A 17,849-nucleotide genomic window follows, 5' to 3' on the forward strand; every position below is an offset into this window, starting at 1 on the left:
TTTTATATATAACATATGACTAGCTATGGAAAAATGCACTAAATCGTGAACCAGAGGGATCTTTTATTTGAACAGTATGTTGTATGTAGTATGTTGTAGAGCATATAAAAGCATACCCTATACCCTGATCCATATAGCTGTACAATCAAAGAAAAGTACTTGTATGCAATATCATTGTAATCATCATTGAGTTATACACCCTTGAGACCATAGATTATTTCTAAAATAAGCCTCTTGTAGTGCACTTACCTATATTGGAAGCTCAACACAAGGTATTCAAATCTTTAAAACAGGTTCATAAGGACCCCCTCCATCCTTGTCCTGCACTGCCCTAACCCTGAAATGTTTTAGGGTGGACCCTTTTTTTGGACCCAGTGCATTTTGTTTGGACAGTCCAAAAAATAGATAATGGTATAAAAAGGACCAGTAGCACTATACCAGGTTTTTACTAAAAAAAACATAACATTTCTGGGGAAGCACTTCATCATAATATTTTGTCTCTAAAACTACATGGGAACATTTAAAGGTTGACTTCCCACGATTATCTACATTTTGCATTACCCAAAACAGACAAAAACCCAAAACACGCTCCTAGTAGGTCCATTATTTCCAGCACTGGAAGAATGCCAATAAATTGATAGACTTATGTTGGAGACCTCATGTGTTTTGTCTACCCTTGAATATAAAAGATATCATCCATTTACTGGCTGTACCACAGGATGCACTTTTGGTGGCTAAAGATATCGCTCATGCAATCTCTCATTATTGTTGTGGTGAGATGAATGTTCTCCTATTAGTATTGTACGATAACGTCCATAAGAGGTTTCTTATAGTTCAATGTAGTGTTTAATAAGATACGAGCAAGGGGGTGTACCAAAGCTTTTTATATAATTCATGAATAAAACATTAAATTACAAAAAAAAAAAAAAAAAGCGTGTATTAAGGCATTTTTGGTACCATTAAAAGGTAAGTTCCCCTTTACAGAAAAACTGTAAGGTAAACTTACACTGGACCCCTCCCCACCCCCCACGGTCCCGCTGTGCCCGAGGCTGGCAATCACCCACTGGAAGACATCGGGTCACGGCTTCACCGGTCCAGGGATTCGAAATCCCCGCTGCTTAATCTCCTAAACGTACCTCGTAAACGTACGTATAGGAGGCATTCTAATTGGTTGGCGCTATCACATGGACAGCGTCGACCAATCAGAACCTGTCTAGCCCATCCTGTCAGCGGGGGGGGAGAAGAAGAGAGAAAGCCCCTTGGATTTCAAATCCCTGGACCAGTGAAGCGGCGACCCGATGTCTTCCAGCGGGTGATCGCCGGCCTCAGGTACAGTGGGACCGGGGGGGGGGTGGGGTGGGGGTGGTGAGGGGGGTACAGCGTAAATTCACCTTACAGATTTTCTAGATTTTCTGCAAAGGTGAACTTACAATTTAACAATATTTGGTTTTGTAGGCCATGGTTTTAGAATGGGATGTCCACCAGGATGTGATGGTCAGTTGTCCAGGAGCTTTTAGCCATATAATGTAAACGACACACAGAACATGACTATTTCTAAATCTAAATTATTATGACTGGTGCTCAGGTGGCTGTTGATGGATCAACAGAGTGTTGTCTTAAGGCCACCAATGGTCTGCGCTGTAGTGGTTGAGAAGTGTTCTAGGGTCCAGGCTGGTGGCACGTCCAAATCATGTAAAATTCAGCTATGTGACCGGATTTAGAATTTTTCGTAGTAAGTGACACAATAACAGGATTCTTCATTGTTGAAGGGTTGCATTTTATGTGTTGAGTGTTTGTTTTACTCACAAAGAAGAACATAATATTAAATTTAAGGCCTCTGTCAACTCCCTAAGAGGACTATCTATCGACGACACAACATTCTTCAAGAAAAGCAGATGTTCAGGAGAAAAAAATCCTATCTATTTCACTGGAAACATCTGAACTCAATCATTTGGACTGCAGAATGAACCCTCATGATATCACTAAACAGGACATTTCTATACTTCTTCAACGTTGGCCCAAATATGCGCTGCTTGTTTGTAGTTTTCTTTTGAACCCTGCACCTTTGAAAATGACAACTAATTCACCCATTCCATAGCCAATGTCCTTTACTTGTGCAGCAGTAAGCACGTTAGTACTAGCAGCAGGGACGCGGTCAGCACAGACGCAGATGAGACAGACTGAGTGGCTTCGATGGAAGAGATCCAGTAATTATAGTGAGGGACGTAGGTGTAAACTCCGGGCCTGTTAGGTTCAGCGCATCCATATCCCCAGCTAACAACGCCAGCTTGGTACCAGTAACCATTAACTTTACAGACGAGAGGACCTCCAGAGTCTCCCTGCAAGAGGAAATATTGATTATCAGCTGGTTTCATACTATAATGGATATAACTGGACCACTGGGAAGGTTTCCTGCAACACAAGGTTACTTTAATTTTGAATGGCATTTCTACAACATGATTAATTAATGGTGATGAACGTGAAAAGATATGATTGGGTCAGTGAGGAAAATTTTTCATTAATATTTGTGAGGAAAATATGTACAAAGGAGAGGACAGAGGAAACTAATGCAATTCAGTCACTGCTATAGTCTCTGCCTGAAGGGCATGGCCATAAGACCATGGTCACTTTTGACCATGAGACCATTTTTGACCAAAAGGCCCTTTCCAAGAGGGTGTCCAAATATACCAATCCTAACCATCTTGACAGTTCAACACTGTTCTGAATTAGTTACATTTCACCAAGCTCTTTTAATCTACAGAAGTATCCCATCTATTCATGTTCTCCTCAGCCAACTTACTACCACCTACAACTTTGACACCTTTCTTGCTTCAATGTACATTTCCATTTGCATTCACTGAAAAATTAATATATATGTGTTTCTCATTTTATATTTGAAATACAAATTCTAATTTTTTTGTGGTTAGGTAAATGGCATCATCATATTTTGATTTCTCCTTTTAAACCCAGCAGATAAGGTTTTCTTATTAGTTTCACCATAAGTCCTGCTTACAAAAATTCTTGCTTGCTCAAGAATAAAGAAGATAAAGCTGCTCACAGCTTTCCGTATTTGTTTGAAAACGTTCTTAGTCCAGTAGGGAAAGAAACACACTGCTCTGAGAACTGACGCATTTCGCATCCTGGGGTTTAATCCTACAATACATATGGGGAAAAAAACGTAAAAAAAAAAACTTTGAAAAGGATGCACTATAAAAAAAAATCCACCTAATAGTCCAATTATCTTCTTAGGCATTTGCATATAAAGGGAGGAAGGGACGTAACTGCTTCCCTGGGTCACCAATACAAATTATCTTAGTGCTGGCTGAAGAGCAGCTTCCACATAAATCCCGCATATGCCTGATTAAATTGGTCCAAACTGGACCAATATATCTATGCAATAAAATCCATACCTGGAATTCAGCTTTAAGTTTGAAGTTTGCAAACTGTAGTTAAATGTACTGTATGTGCAATAAATATATATAATATTCATTTTCAGGGCATTCATAACCCACCTGGCAGGAATCTTTGTTTCCAGCCTGATACCCGGCACAGATCTGGTCACTGGAGACATTCATGTTAGTATCAATGTGGTACATTGCGTTACATTTACTGTTGCTGATAAGTGGTACCATCACCTGCTGGAGGGTTTCTGGGTACGGCAGGGACTCTGCAAAAACAAGACCACCATAACGCTGTGCTTTCAGGTCAACAAACAACAACATCCAACCACAGAACAAGATACTGTATATGTGTGACTATTTCTTACTAGTTTCATAGGGTTAAGGTGTCTATGTGTCTTTAAGTGGAGCTAAACTACTGTATATCTGAACACCACAACTTGAAAATATTATTTCATTTATTTATGATATTCAAAATGAACTCCCCAACCATCCATGTCTCCATGCTTTATTTTGGTTGTGAAATCACCAATATTCACAACAGAGGCACTAAAATCTCATCTCTTGTCCTAATACTTTCAATTGCAGCAGAATCTTGGCATGCTCTGTCACTATAGGTATTGTGGAGAAATGAATCTTCAAAGTTCACAACGGAGGCTCTAAAATCTCATCTCTTTTCCTAATACTTTCAATTGCAGGCAGAATCTTGGCAGGCTCTGTCACTATAGGTATTGTGGAGAAATGAATCTTCAAAGTTCACAATGGAGGCTCTAAAATCTCATCTCTTTTCCTATTGCTTTCAATTGCAGCAGAATCTTGGCAGGCTGTCAACATACAGCTGATGTTTCTAAGCTGTTAAAGATTGACTGAAACTGACTTTAGAGTCTTTAGTGTCCGCTTATGAAGCAGTGCGAACATTTCACTGCTTCATTCCCCCCCCGGCATTCTCAGAGGAGGTCGTTCTCCTCTGGATGCCAGTTTATGAAGCTGTGTAGATCGCTTCTCCTTTGGAGGAGTGAAAAGATCTACAAAGGCTTCGAATGGTGGAGAACGGCCCCGATCCTGGAATCTCGTGAGACTTTACTTCTAATTCACAGAAACACAGAGATATCAGTTTAATAAGCAGTGATAAATTATTACCGCTCAATACACGGACAGATGGTTAATGATAATAAAAAAAAGAGTCCCCTACATAATATATACATATATGCACACACATTATATATATATATATATATATATATATATATATATATATATATATATATATATATATATCTATATATATATATATATATATATTATATATATATATACATATATATATATATATATATATATATTATATAGATATATATATATATATATATATATATATATATATATATATATATATATATATATATATATATATATATATATATATATATACATTATATATATATATATATATATATATATATATATATATATATACACATACATAATATATAATAATAATAATATAATAATATAAATATATATATATATATATATATACACATACACATGCATTATATATATATATATATAATATAAAAATATATATGGTATATGTATACATATGTATACACATATGTATACATGGGGGGCATGGTTACTGTCTTGGGGGGTCTGATCGAGGTATAAGGAAGTTAAACATCTTCCTTCTTCCCCTCAGATCCCCCAGGATTCTCTCTTCAATCCCCGATTCTCCACCTCTGAGCTGGTGAATTGGGGAGGGTGAATTCTGACTCAGATCCCCAGGGGAAGTGCTGAGATCGCAGCTTCATAAACTGGCCGTTTCTGTGTCAGTCAATGAGGATTCTCAGTGCGCGGAGATAATCGGCAGGAGAAACGTGTTCAAACATGTTCTCCCCCAATTATCTCTGTTTCATAAACCGTTTATGGACTGTGATCAGTGGCGATCCTCGGGATCACTGCTGTTCAGTGCTTGATAAATGGACACCTTTGTTGTGATCTTCCAGGATGAATTATTTCAGAGTACAAGCAGCTAGAGAGGTCAACGATGGGTGTGTGTTAAAGCTCTTTTACTGCTCGCTAATAACATGTAAATGTTTATAGTAACGTCATAGTCTGGACACAGGTGAAGTTAAAGATAAAGTATATATTTATTTATTTTCGTGGTCCTTTTGAAGAGATTTCAATTCACTTTCTGCCAAGAAACATAACAAAAGTGAGAGGAAATCTCTGAAAGTTAAGACAGATCCTCTTTTTATTGCTAATGGAACTGGTGTCAATATCCTCTATTCCTGTTCTCACGACAATTGTAACATTTTGGATTTCCCATCATATTTTTCTCAATGAAAAGTCCGCCAGGACAAATATAGAGGGTAAATCTCCCCAGCGGATGGACTGCATGTTAGCATTGTGGTTGAGTTAATATATTCAATGAACATTGATGGTATGGCTATCCTTAAACGTTTGGCATCACAATCTAAATTTGGCAGTACTCTAAGTTTATAGTATATTACTTTCCAATTTTTGTCCTTACCACCAAACCCGATTTGGCCCCATCCGGTCACCCAGCAGTTCATGCCCTCTGGGAAGTCCATGGATGCTGGTGGCAGGCACACGGGAAGAATGTACTCAGTGTAAGTGATGAAGCTGGAAAGTTTGATCAATGCAATGTCTCCAGGGGTCATGTCACCACTCCACAGGGCGTTTATGAACATACTCTGCACATTGGACGTAATCTGGTGAGAATTGGGGTTCTGCAGCTGGTAAGCGCCCAGCATGACCGTATAGTCTGATGGGTTGGTAGACCTAAACAGCACAGAGAATGTAACACAAAGATTAAAATATGTTAGATACTTACTGCAAACTAAATACAAGCATAAAAATGTGACCTTTGTATTGCATAGTTTGGAGTTGATGTAAGGTTTATTGCTTGGTAGTAGGAACGAGCTCTGGGTTCAGACTGAATTTTGCGTGTTCCTTGGTTTGGCGAATGGATGAAATAAATGGGTACTCGGCTGAGCCGATCCTCCAGCCACAGCATGAAGTGAGATATTTAGCAGCATATGCAACAGCTTCCTGCCTAGGCTTGTTAAATAACCAGAAACTGCCAGCGTCCTCACAACCAGTCATGTATTCCCACCCGCCCCTTTCAAGTCAGCTGAAAATATCCACCTGATGCACCAAAAGAGCAAAAAACCCACATGTCCGTTCACTGCTCACCAAGAATGACAACTCCGGGGCTTTGCAAGTAGACCGTGACCATAGCAGCACCATATTTGGTCAGTGACTTCACAGGGGATCCTGGGTGGCAAAATATTGATAAATCACCATGGCCAGGTACCCTCCCCGTGTTGAGGGCATATGGCCTGGTATGGTTCAGGAAGAAGGGGGTACATGCCCATTCCTCCTCTTTCCTGTCCTGGCTGAAAACACAGATAAGGGTCTGACATAGATTTTATGGGGGACCATACATTTGATTTCTGTTTGTTTTTTGTGGGGTTTTCCATTAAATCCATACCAGACCCAAAAGAACTGGTATAAAATTTGGTGGGGGACCCCACACTGTTTTTTTTTTTTTTGTTTTTTTTCGTTTGCGGTCCTCCTTGACATCCATGCTAGACTTATCAAGGATAATGGTCTGGTATGTTTTTTAGGGGGAACGTTGCACCTTTTTTTTTCTATGGGGTCTCTAATTACCATATATATCAGACTCTCATGGTGCTGGTACAGATCAAGGGAATCTAAGGCTGCTTTGTTTACAGAGAGAAGTGGCCGAAGGTATCATTTATAGGCAATTGGCATTTTATTTGTTTGTAAATGTCAGTTTTGTTGCAGTAGATGGTATGCATCATACAGATGCATCACTTCACAGGCAGGATAACGGCATCCTCCAGACATTTTATATTATGTAAAGAATTTAACATATTTAACGTTTTACTTTGAGCATTATTAAGTTGCTGCTCCCTGCCAAACTGAATTTTTTTCTTTTTTTTCTTTTTAGCTTTGGTGCATGTCCCCCAGAGCAGTGCCAAGCCCCCCCCCCCCATGCCGTTTTTTTTTAAAACCCCTGGCCTAGTAGCCTAAAATATGGCCATTACTGCCAGTTCACACAGGGGCAACACGACTTGCAGGCCGACTCACAGAGGCGACCTGCACACGACTTCAGCGGCGACTTGCAAAACGACTTCTGTATAGTAAAGGGATAGTGAACCCGCGCAGTGGACATAAAGACTTAATTGGTAAAGTTTGGAACTGCTGCTTCCCAACAGGCAGTCACCCTAAAATGGGGACAGCTGAGATATATTAGAAATGATAGAAGGGTTTGGCGCTGTTCCTATTTAGTTTCCTACCTCCATATAGGTTACTAGATTAAAATAAATTCTTAGGTGCACCGTGCATATATCAAATATTAAATACAAATTAACAATATGAATTCCCAAGTATGCCGTGCATGTGTCAATTAAATATTCTGTTGCAATATTGTGCAATCATAGGTGATACATAGACATAACTTAAATGCTTACATATGTAATATTGCTAGGGAGGGAAGAAAGGGGGGGGGGAAGGAAGAAAGGGGGGGGGGGGGGAAAGGGAGAAGGGAGTGAGATAGGGAGGTGGGGAGGGGTGTAGGAAATCTGTTCCTAAGGAAAATTACAATAACAAGATAAAGTGCAAATGTGCTGGTGCAATCCAAAAGGCAACAGTGACAAGATAAAAGTGCAAACGTGCTTCAAAATTCTTTAGTAAGTCTCTTGTGTCATATTCTTGTGCTGTGGTGATAATCCTTCACTTATAATATCTCTTTGCTCTGAAAGTGCAGCCACTCACCAGATCACTTCACCCCTGCGGGGGTAGTAGGCAGTTACAGTTTTATCGCCACTGTACAGCGATCGTAGACGTCCTAACGACGAAACGCATAGGGCGTGGCCTAATCTGTGCTTCCCAAACATCACCTCCTGTACCAGCGCTGAAGGATATTAATGACGGTTTTGACGTTTTTACCATTTCGCTTGATTTTTACTGCAAAAGTGTGAGTACCCTTTCATTTTGTGTAATAAAACTTTTTTAAAGCAATTTTACGCTATGGGCACTCCCTCTCTTTTTATATATGATACACCACGATCCTGAGCCCGCCAGCGATCGCACAAGAATATGACACAAGAGACTTACTAAAGAATTTTGTAGCACGTTTGCACTTTTATCTTGTCACTGTTGCCTTTTGGATTGCACCAGCACATTTGCACTTTATCTTGTTATTGTAATTTTCCTTAGGAACAGATTTCCTACACCCCTCCCCACCTCCCTATCTCACTCCCTTCTCCCTCCCCCCCCTTTCCTCCCCCCCCCCCCTTTCTTCCCTCCCTAGCAATATTACATATGTAAGCATTTAAGTTATGTCTATGTATCACCTATGATTGCACAATATTGCAACAGAATATTTAATTGACACATGCACGGTATACTTGGGAATTCATATTGTTAATTTGTATTTAATATTTGATATATGCACGGTGCACCTAAGAATTTATTTTAATCTAGTAACCTATATGGAGGTAGGAAACTAAATAGGAACAACGCCAAACCCTTCTATCATTTCTAATAGACTTCTGTATAGTCAATGCAAGTCGCCTGAAGTCGCCCCAAAAGTAGTACAGGAACCTTTTTCTAAGTCGGAGCGACTTGAGTCGCTCCTATTAGAACGGTTCCGTAGTACAGAACGGGATGCGACTTGTCAGGCGGCTAAGTCGCCTGACAAGTTGCCCCTGTGTGTATCAGGGCTTACTGATCTTTAAGATTCAGCTTCTATTTGCTTCGGCTGGGTTAAGATTTGGCATTCAAACATCAGTAAAGTTCCTCAAACCTGCCTTACACCGAGCCTTTGCCTTATCACTACTTGGCAGTACACAGATAATTTGCAAAAAAAATAAAACAACAGAAGGTGCACCAGCCTAGTGCATTATCCTAACAGTGATTTAATAGAAGCAGATAAAAACATACTCACAAACAATAAAGGTTTGCAGCATATCAAGACACTACGTTGTAATGCAGTGGTAAGACAAAAAGTGATCCAACTCCAAAGCAACGCCGTACGGGATCCAAAGGTTTTTACGTGTTTTGGGGGCAAGCCCTCTACCTCAAAGCCACGTCACGGCACCCTGTAATCTGTGGTCCTAACACTAAAATTTGGGGGTCCCCACAGTGGAGGCACATGCATTCTGATGGATAAGTGAGGGCCCACCCCTTCTTAAAGGTACAAAAACATTCTCCAGGTTTTGTAGTTATCTGTTTGTGGCCTTCCAATGCCTCTTACTGCGATAGCCAGCTATAAGTGAGGGTGGTGGCAAGTTTTTGTAATCACGTTGGGGTGCGTATTGATCCAGCGACGCATCAGCACCTTTGCAGCCATTGTGCTACATGCTGGGTGTTTGGTTTGCTCCTGGACCTTTAAGAAGGGGTGGGCTCCCTTCAGTCCACCTGCCCTCACTTATCCATCAGAATGCATGTGCCTCCACTGTGGGGACCCCCAAATTTTAGTGTTAGGACAACAGATTACAGGGTGCCGTGACGTGGCTCTGTGGCTTACGCGTGCGTTTGCAAATGCGTGCGGACTAAACCCCTGTTTTTAACGCGTACTATTAGACAGGTTAATTGGTTGTCTGCGAGCTGGTGGTAAGTAGACTTGGAGTTTTTTCCTGGGCATTCCCCAGGTTTTGTTGTTACCTCTTCCTCAAAGACAAGCTAGACAAGCCCTTGTTTTTTTTTTTTTTTTTGCACAGGTACTATTTGGGCTTCTCCAGTCGTTAGAGGGCAGCACGGCCATATTTATCCCTGTGTGGCATCTTAAAGTGTATACTCGTGAAGATTGCCCCTAGTTCACCACACTCATGCTCCACTCCAGGGGTTTCTACTTTTTTTTTTTTCTGACAAACACATAATTTCCATGCAATATTGTTTAATGGTAGACTACATTTTTTGACTATATATGCATCAGAGCAATATACTAAACAAGCGTTAACAAATTATAATTTTGTGCATGTTTGGATGCATTAGACCCCCTGAAGTGATTGAAGTCTAAAGACCACATGTTTCCGCTTAACACATTTGTGGACAAAACAAATTTATAGATTTACAGGTTTATTTCTTTATATTATTAACAAGAGCTGAATTTCCTGCACCAAAGCAGCAATCAAATGCAATGTTGAGTAGACACACCCATAACGTTATCAATCCACATCTTTGCTAAAAAATAAAATAAAGAAAACATTGATTTCCGAAAGCTTGCCATTTTATAAAGGGATTCGTTGATTCACTATTATATATGTGAGTCTGTATTCTTCAAACTAAAGGTTTAACTTAGATATCTGTGTTTTATATTTAATTCATTACACTACTGTACATTACTGAATAAGGTGACCCTTTATACAAACTGGTGTACCCCAGTCATATCTTTTTTTGGTAAGCAAATTGTGTTTATAGGTCATTAGTGTTCTAAAATTTTTCAATTTTACAGTGAGCTCAGCATAGAGTTTAACATTTTAGATTTCCGCTTTAAACTGTGCTTGAAGGTGATTTGTTACAAAAAAATTCTTGTGTTTATCATCGGAGGAAGCAAACTTTTATGTTATTTTGCTAGATGAGTATGAACACCCCCATACATATATAAACATGTACAACTACTTACAATATAAAGCAATGGGCAGCACACAATACCCATTGGTTGGAGATCAGGGAGCCCCCACAAATATGGGAGCCCTGGTATTGCAGACTGATCTGCCATGGCCAAGCTCCGTCAGCTGCGTCTGTACCACCAACTATCCGGCTGTTAATGAGTGGCGTGCCACAGACCGGCTGGGCCGCTGTGGTGAGGTATGACTGGGCCGATGTGGGATACACTGAAAAACAATACAACCAATTAGAGATAAATGGATCCATTAGAATCAGATATCAGATCTTTGACTAGTCATAACTAAACCAGGTCAGGAAAATTGGAAATCCAGACAATCGTGACTCAGATGATCCAGCCCTGTAGTAACTGTGTGGAGTCCCCATAGATAGAAGGGTAGCTTTTCAACGTATCTTTGGAGATGAAAATAAAAAAAATTGTGACAGGATGGTGGGGAAGGCATTAATGCCTGATGTTATGGATCTTCCGGGGGTTTCTGTTATGCCATGTACACACAACCGTTTTTTCCGTCAGAATAAACTCTGATGGTTTTTTCGACGGAGTTCCGCTAAAATGGACTTGCCTACACACGATCACACCAAAGTCCGATTGTTTAGAATGCGATGACGTACAATGGGACTAGAAAAGGGACGTTCAATAGCCAGTAGCCAATAGCTGCCCTTGCGTCATTTTTGGTCCGTCGTAATAGCATACAGACAAACGGTTTTCCCGATAGGAACTGATTCCGTCAGAAAGATTTAAAACATGTTCTATTTCTAGGTCCATCAGAATTTTCGAAAGAAAAAGTCTGATGAAGCCCACACACGATCGGAATATCCGATGGAATGATTCCGTCGGACCTTTTCTGCCGGAAAGTCCGGTCGCGTGTACGCGGCATTAGAGATTCGTGGATTTTAGGCAATTACAGAAAAAAATACATTTACAATACAATTTACAAAAATACATTTATAATATATTTACAATATCCAACACTAAGAGCTAAACACAGAAATAGTCTGTTGCACTCTTTTCAGCTGCCCCTCAGGTACTGAGATATGCATACTTAGATCATGCCAAGCTGAACCTATGTAAGCATGCAATAAAGATCAATCCTGGAGTTCAGTTTTAGGGTGAAGCGAAATCTCCCTCATTATTTTGAAATGATCTACAAATAAGGGTATGTCAGACTTGGCTTCATCCCATATTAGAATAAATAAAATAATCATCAATATATCTTCTATAAAGACAAAGTTGAGGAGAAATAAGGTAGCAGGATGAATAAGATTCCAAATGACTCATTATTAAATTAGTGTAACTTGGTGCGAATCTAATGCCCATCGCTGTTCCTTTTTTTATGATGCAATCAAATGAAAAGAAAAAGGTTAATCGTCATAATGAGCTGTTTAACCTCCAGTAAGATATCTTTCTGTCTATCTGGCATGAGCGGGTCTGTGTATAAGTAAATAGAAACAGCTTTTATGCTGCTTTTATGCTGTACTTGTGTGATTGGCTGTATTCCTATGTTGGTATAAAGAGGAATGTGACATCAAGAGCAATTCGACCTTGTCTGGAGTCCCATAGATAGAAGAATATTTTTTTATTGTATCTTTTGAGATGACAATCAAAAAAAACTCTGATAGGATGGTGGTGACGGAATTAATGTCTGATATTATGGATCTCACTGGGGTTTCTATTAGAGATGTATGGAGTTAAGGCAAATTATATAAAAAATACATTTACAATAAAATTTACAAAAATATATTTAATACATTTACAATATCCAACACAAGAGCTGAACACCTACATAAATAGACTCTTGCATTTCTCTGCTGGAAATCTTAATGTATTAAGGTTGGACTATGGTTTGCTATTATCAGTTCTTTGGGATTATAATATAATATAATTATATAATATGGTAACAGCTTGTACTGCCTTGCTAATTAATTGCCAAATAAAGCCATGATTGGAAATACTTCTTGTTGAAACTTTATATTTTACTAAATACTTACTTACTGGCGATGGGTCACTTATCTTAACCCACCAATGCTTGGGCATATTAATGCTCCAGCGATTGGTGTACAATGAATAACAATATACCTAAAATAACGGAATTTAGTATACAGATTGCTAGTCTTATATGCACTCTTGCTATTTAACTATTTAAATGTGTATAAACTGGTATCTACACCAGTTTAACTACTTCATCCCCCGGAAAATTTGCCCCCTTAATGATCAGGCCATTTTTTGCGATACAGCACTGCACGCTTTAACTGACAATTGCATGATCGTGCGACGCTGTACCCAAACAAAATTTACGTCCTTTTTCCCCCACAAATAGAGCTTTCTTTTGGTGGTATTTGATCACCTCTGCGGTTTTTATTTTTTTGCGCTATAAACAAAAAAAGAGCGACAATTTTGAAAAAAAAACCCACAGTATTTTGTACTTTTTGCTATAATAAATATCCACAATTTTTTTTTTTTTTTAAAAGCAATTTTTTTTCTCAGTTTAGGCCGATATGTATTCTTCTACATATTTTTGGTATTAAAAATCGCAATAACTGTATATTGATTGGTTTTCGCAAAAGTTATAACGTCTACAAAATAGGGGATAGATTTATGGCATTTTTATTATTATTTTTTTTTTTTACTAGTAATGGCGGCGATCTGCGATTTTTATCGTGACTGTGACATTATGGCGGACACATCGGACACTTTTGATACATTTTTGGGACAATTATACAGCGATCAGTGCTATGAAAATGCACTGATTAAAGTATAAATCAGTGAAGGGGTTAACACTAGGGGGCGATCAAGGGGTTAAATGTGTGCCCTGACTGTGTGTTCTAACTGTAGGGGGAGGGGACTGACTATAGGAGATGACAGATCGTGGTTCCCAGCTATTAGGAACTCACGATCTGCATCTCCTCTCCTCACAGAACAGGGATTTGTGTGTTTACACACACTCGTCCCTGTTCTGCCTCTCGTGCCCGCGATCGCTCGTGGCCGGCAGTCATCACAACCGCCGGTCACGAGCATCGGCACCCCTGCAGTGCAGCGGGTGCGTGCGCACGCCTGCTATCCCGCTTAAAGGAGCCGCCGTATAGCTACGACAGTTCGCAGGATCGTGCCGACCTGCCGCAGTATAATGACGGTGGCTGGTCGGCAAGTGGTTAAGGTGGTTTGAAAATTATGACTATGCAGAATAAATGTCCATTAGGAGGTTTTTTTTTTTTTTTAATTGGAGATTGTTTTGCATTTTAATGAGTAATAATAATATATTATTTTATGTTTGTGTTGAACAAGTAAATAAACATTGATTCAAAGGCCGAAGCAGTTTTCTCAAATTTATTTTCATATTTTGGGATTGGAATCTACAACTGAGATAATGAAAGTTAGTTAAAGTGGTATAAAAACCCAACAGCAAACATTTATTGTATTGCAGCTTACCAATCATTAGATGTGAAGGCTGCTTTCGTTTTCTCTTTTTTGACTATCTTTCTTTTATTTTCATCTGGTAATCCAGCCAAGAACTATGTTGCTTTTCAACAGAAAAGCTCTCTTGTAATTTCAGGAAGGAGGCGGACAATATATCACTGACAGGGGGTTAAAATGACCAACATTTATTTAAAACCTTTATCGCAAAAAAACTATTTGCTGTAACTGATTATATGTGTCCATGCACACATAGGCTGTTATCAAGTGTTTTTGGCTGGGGCGTTTTTTGGCTGTAAAAAAAAACCCCCAAAACTAGTGGGTTCCGAGAGGAGTTTTTCAGCTGTAAAAAAGCTCTAACATAAAAAAAATGGCTAAAAACGCAGATAAACACTCAAAAATGCGGTTCACCAGCGTTTTTTTAATGTTTTTGATCCCATTGAAAAAAAAAAAACCCTACGAATATAGTGCATACCTATCTGCCCTTCTGTCCACTATGTCAGTGTTTACTGCTGTGTTTTTTACTGGGTTACTACAGTGTTTTCTACTGAGTAGAACCTGGATTTCCTTTTCAAGTTTATATTAATACAAGGGTTTAAGAAATCATCTATTTCCGGACGAGTGTCTAGAATGGGATTTATGATATGATCATCTTCTGGAGATATGATAGGGGGGTGGTTTCAGATTTTCCATTGTACGCCTTTAAAAGGCAAGCAGTTTGAAAGGTTTCTCTAACTTGTTTTAGTTTCTTTTCCCCATACAGAATCATACTGATAGGATAATTGGCTTTCTTTCTTCACTTTCTGTGTGCAAGTTTGTGTTTTACGGTAGAGAAATTGATGAAACTCATATGGCCGGCTTAGACTACAGAAATCTGTACAGAACTCCAAAGTAGGTTGGAGCTATAAAAATGTTCAATGGGCACAGCGGGTATGCATACCTGGGAAATAAGCATGGAGATTGTAGGAAATGGTGGGAATCCTTCACAATGGGCACAGCAAATATGCAGTCCTGGGAAATAAGCATGGAGATGGTAGTAAATGGTGTGTATCCTTCACAATGGGCACAGCCAAGAATGAAGTGCAAAGATGTTTGCAACTCCTCATAATGGGCACAGCACGTAGACTTGGGAATGCAGTTCACGGATGGTAGGAGTACCTCGTAATGGAAACACTAATGCCCCGTACACACGATCGCACTTTCCGCCAACAAAACCGCGGATTTTTGTTCAAAGGTTTGTTGGCTCAAACTTGTCTTGCATACACACGGTCACACAAATGTTGGCCAACAACTCCGAACGTGAGATCGCAGTGACGTACAAGACGTACGACGAGCCGAGGAAAAGGAAGCTCAATAGCCAGCGCGGCTCCTTCTGCTTGATTCCGAGCATGCGTGAACTTTTGTGCGAAGGACTTGTGTACACACGATCGGACTTTCCGACAACAAAGTTTTGTTGGCGGAAAATTTGAGAACCTGCTAGCAAACACTTGTTGGCGGCAAGTCCGAGAGCAGATGTTCAATGGAGCGTACACAAAAAGCTCACATCCAACACTTCCCGTCGGAATATCCGACCGTGTGTACATGGCATAAGCGTGATGACCCAAGAACTCAGTACAGGGATGCTGGGAACTCTTCATAATGAGGAAGAAAGATGTGTGGACCTGGGAATTCAGCACAGATATGGTGGGACCCACTCATAATGGGCATAGCAGGTGTTCAGACCAAGAAACTCGGTGCAAAGATGGTGGGAACTCCTCATAATGGGAACATAAGGTGTGCAGACCAGGGAACTCAGCACAGGGGTGGTGGGAACCCTTCATAATGGGCACAACAGGTGTACAGACCCGGGAACTCAGCACAGGGATGGTGGGAACTTTGGCGGGTATACAGACCAGAGAATTCACTGTAGGGATGGTGTAAACCCAACATAATGGGCATAACAGGAGCACAGACCATCAAGCTCACCAACAGAGTCCAGAGATATAGAGGAGACTGTTAGGGGATTTAACTCTTAATTCCACAGAAAAATTAAATATTGAATCTAAGTGAACCATTGGCTTTCATCGGCTCAAAGTCATACCACAGGTTTTTCTGGAATCAATAATCATTTTTCCAAAGATCAGCATGTGGATAAATAGAGACTGGGGCACAACATGATCTTTTTTTTAATGTACAAGGATTAGTAGGAATGGAAGTTTGAAGAAGGCAAATGCTACTATTTAGACAATCCTATATATGTAGCAGAAAGGAATTATCACTTACCTGCCAGGAGTAGAAAGCCGGTGAGATATTTAATGCCCTCCATGATTTTCCTCTTCTGTGCTCCCTTACTCACATGTAACTGAACAGGGACATCACTTAAAGCCCCGTCTTCAGCTGCACTTAAAAATGTGAGCAGACCTGTTCTATAAGCAAGAATTTCCATTATTGGGCAATATCATGGTCCCTGTGCATTGTCTTGTCATGGTGGGTGATGGCATTAACTAGAAAACCGTTTAAACTTAAACCAGTTCTAGCAGAAAAAAATTCTGCTTCAACCTTTTTCTTCTGCATACTCTTAAAACTTTGAACTTAAGCCAGCCTGCTTAGAAGGGACAATCATTGGGGCTTTGTTATGTGTCAGCCCCCCCCCCCCAACTATAAAAATGTGGGTTCCTAGCAGCCATTAGTCAGTGTGTGTTGGAGTCGTTTAGGTAGAGCTGACAGTGTGGGAGTATGGAGAGTTAGTTGTTGCTTTCCTGTGCTATACTGTGCTTCATTGTTCTACATTACTATCATAGACATGCGCACGGGATGTGCAGGATGTGCCTGGAGTGGGCATACCATACCCCTTGGGCAATACATGCTTGTCAATAGTCAGTGACTGTCCCGCTACAGCTCAGTCCCGGGACACAGGGCTGTAAGGACAGCAACACTATCAATGTTCTAAATACATACACTATAGATTGCCCTTTTCACCCCAAACATTGTACACAGACAAGATGTGTGGTGAGTGTACCCCCTGTGTTCACAGTTCAGAGACCCACAGACATTTTAGGACTACCTTTTTGTGTAAGTGTCAACATCAACTTGTAATTGCTTGCACCCCTCTTGCAGTTTTATTATTTTTTTCATTTACTGTTAGGTTAGGATCAGTGTGTGACAATGGCACTAACCTTATGACTGCCCTGCGGCAGACAAAGTTCTCACTTGCCTGGCACGGGTCATCAACCTGGTGGTACAGTGTTCCATGGTTCAGCACCCTGGCTTTTATTGGGTACTGTGTCAGCCAGAAGAGTTTTTGACCACTTTAGACATACACATGGCAAGAACATAGAGCCAACACAAGCTGTCTGCCAACTGCCCGATCAATCCCC

General features: G+C 40.0%; 1 protein-coding gene across 1 annotated transcript; it reads right to left on the bottom strand.

Annotated features, from left to right (window-relative positions):
• Positions 1-46: 46 nt before the first annotated feature.
• LOC141148250 (serine protease 27-like) lies at positions 47-16,903 on the bottom strand. The gene is made up of 5 exons (XM_073635516.1): positions 16,756-16,903; positions 11,080-11,290; positions 5,932-6,203; positions 3,513-3,667; positions 47-2,339 (listed from the first exon to the last, which is right to left on the bottom strand). The coding sequence occupies exons 1-5, from the start codon at positions 16,796-16,798 to the stop codon at positions 2,109-2,111; spliced, it is 912 nt and encodes a 303-aa protein (XP_073491617.1). The 5' UTR covers positions 16,799-16,903; the 3' UTR covers positions 47-2,108.
• Between the last annotated feature and the right edge of the window lie 946 nt (positions 16,904-17,849).

This window comes from Aquarana catesbeiana, linkage group LG06 (assembly GCF_042186555.1).
Source record: "Aquarana catesbeiana isolate 2022-GZ linkage group LG06, ASM4218655v1, whole genome shotgun sequence".
Classification (NCBI taxonomy): Eukaryota; Metazoa; Chordata; class Amphibia; order Anura; family Ranidae; genus Aquarana; species Aquarana catesbeiana.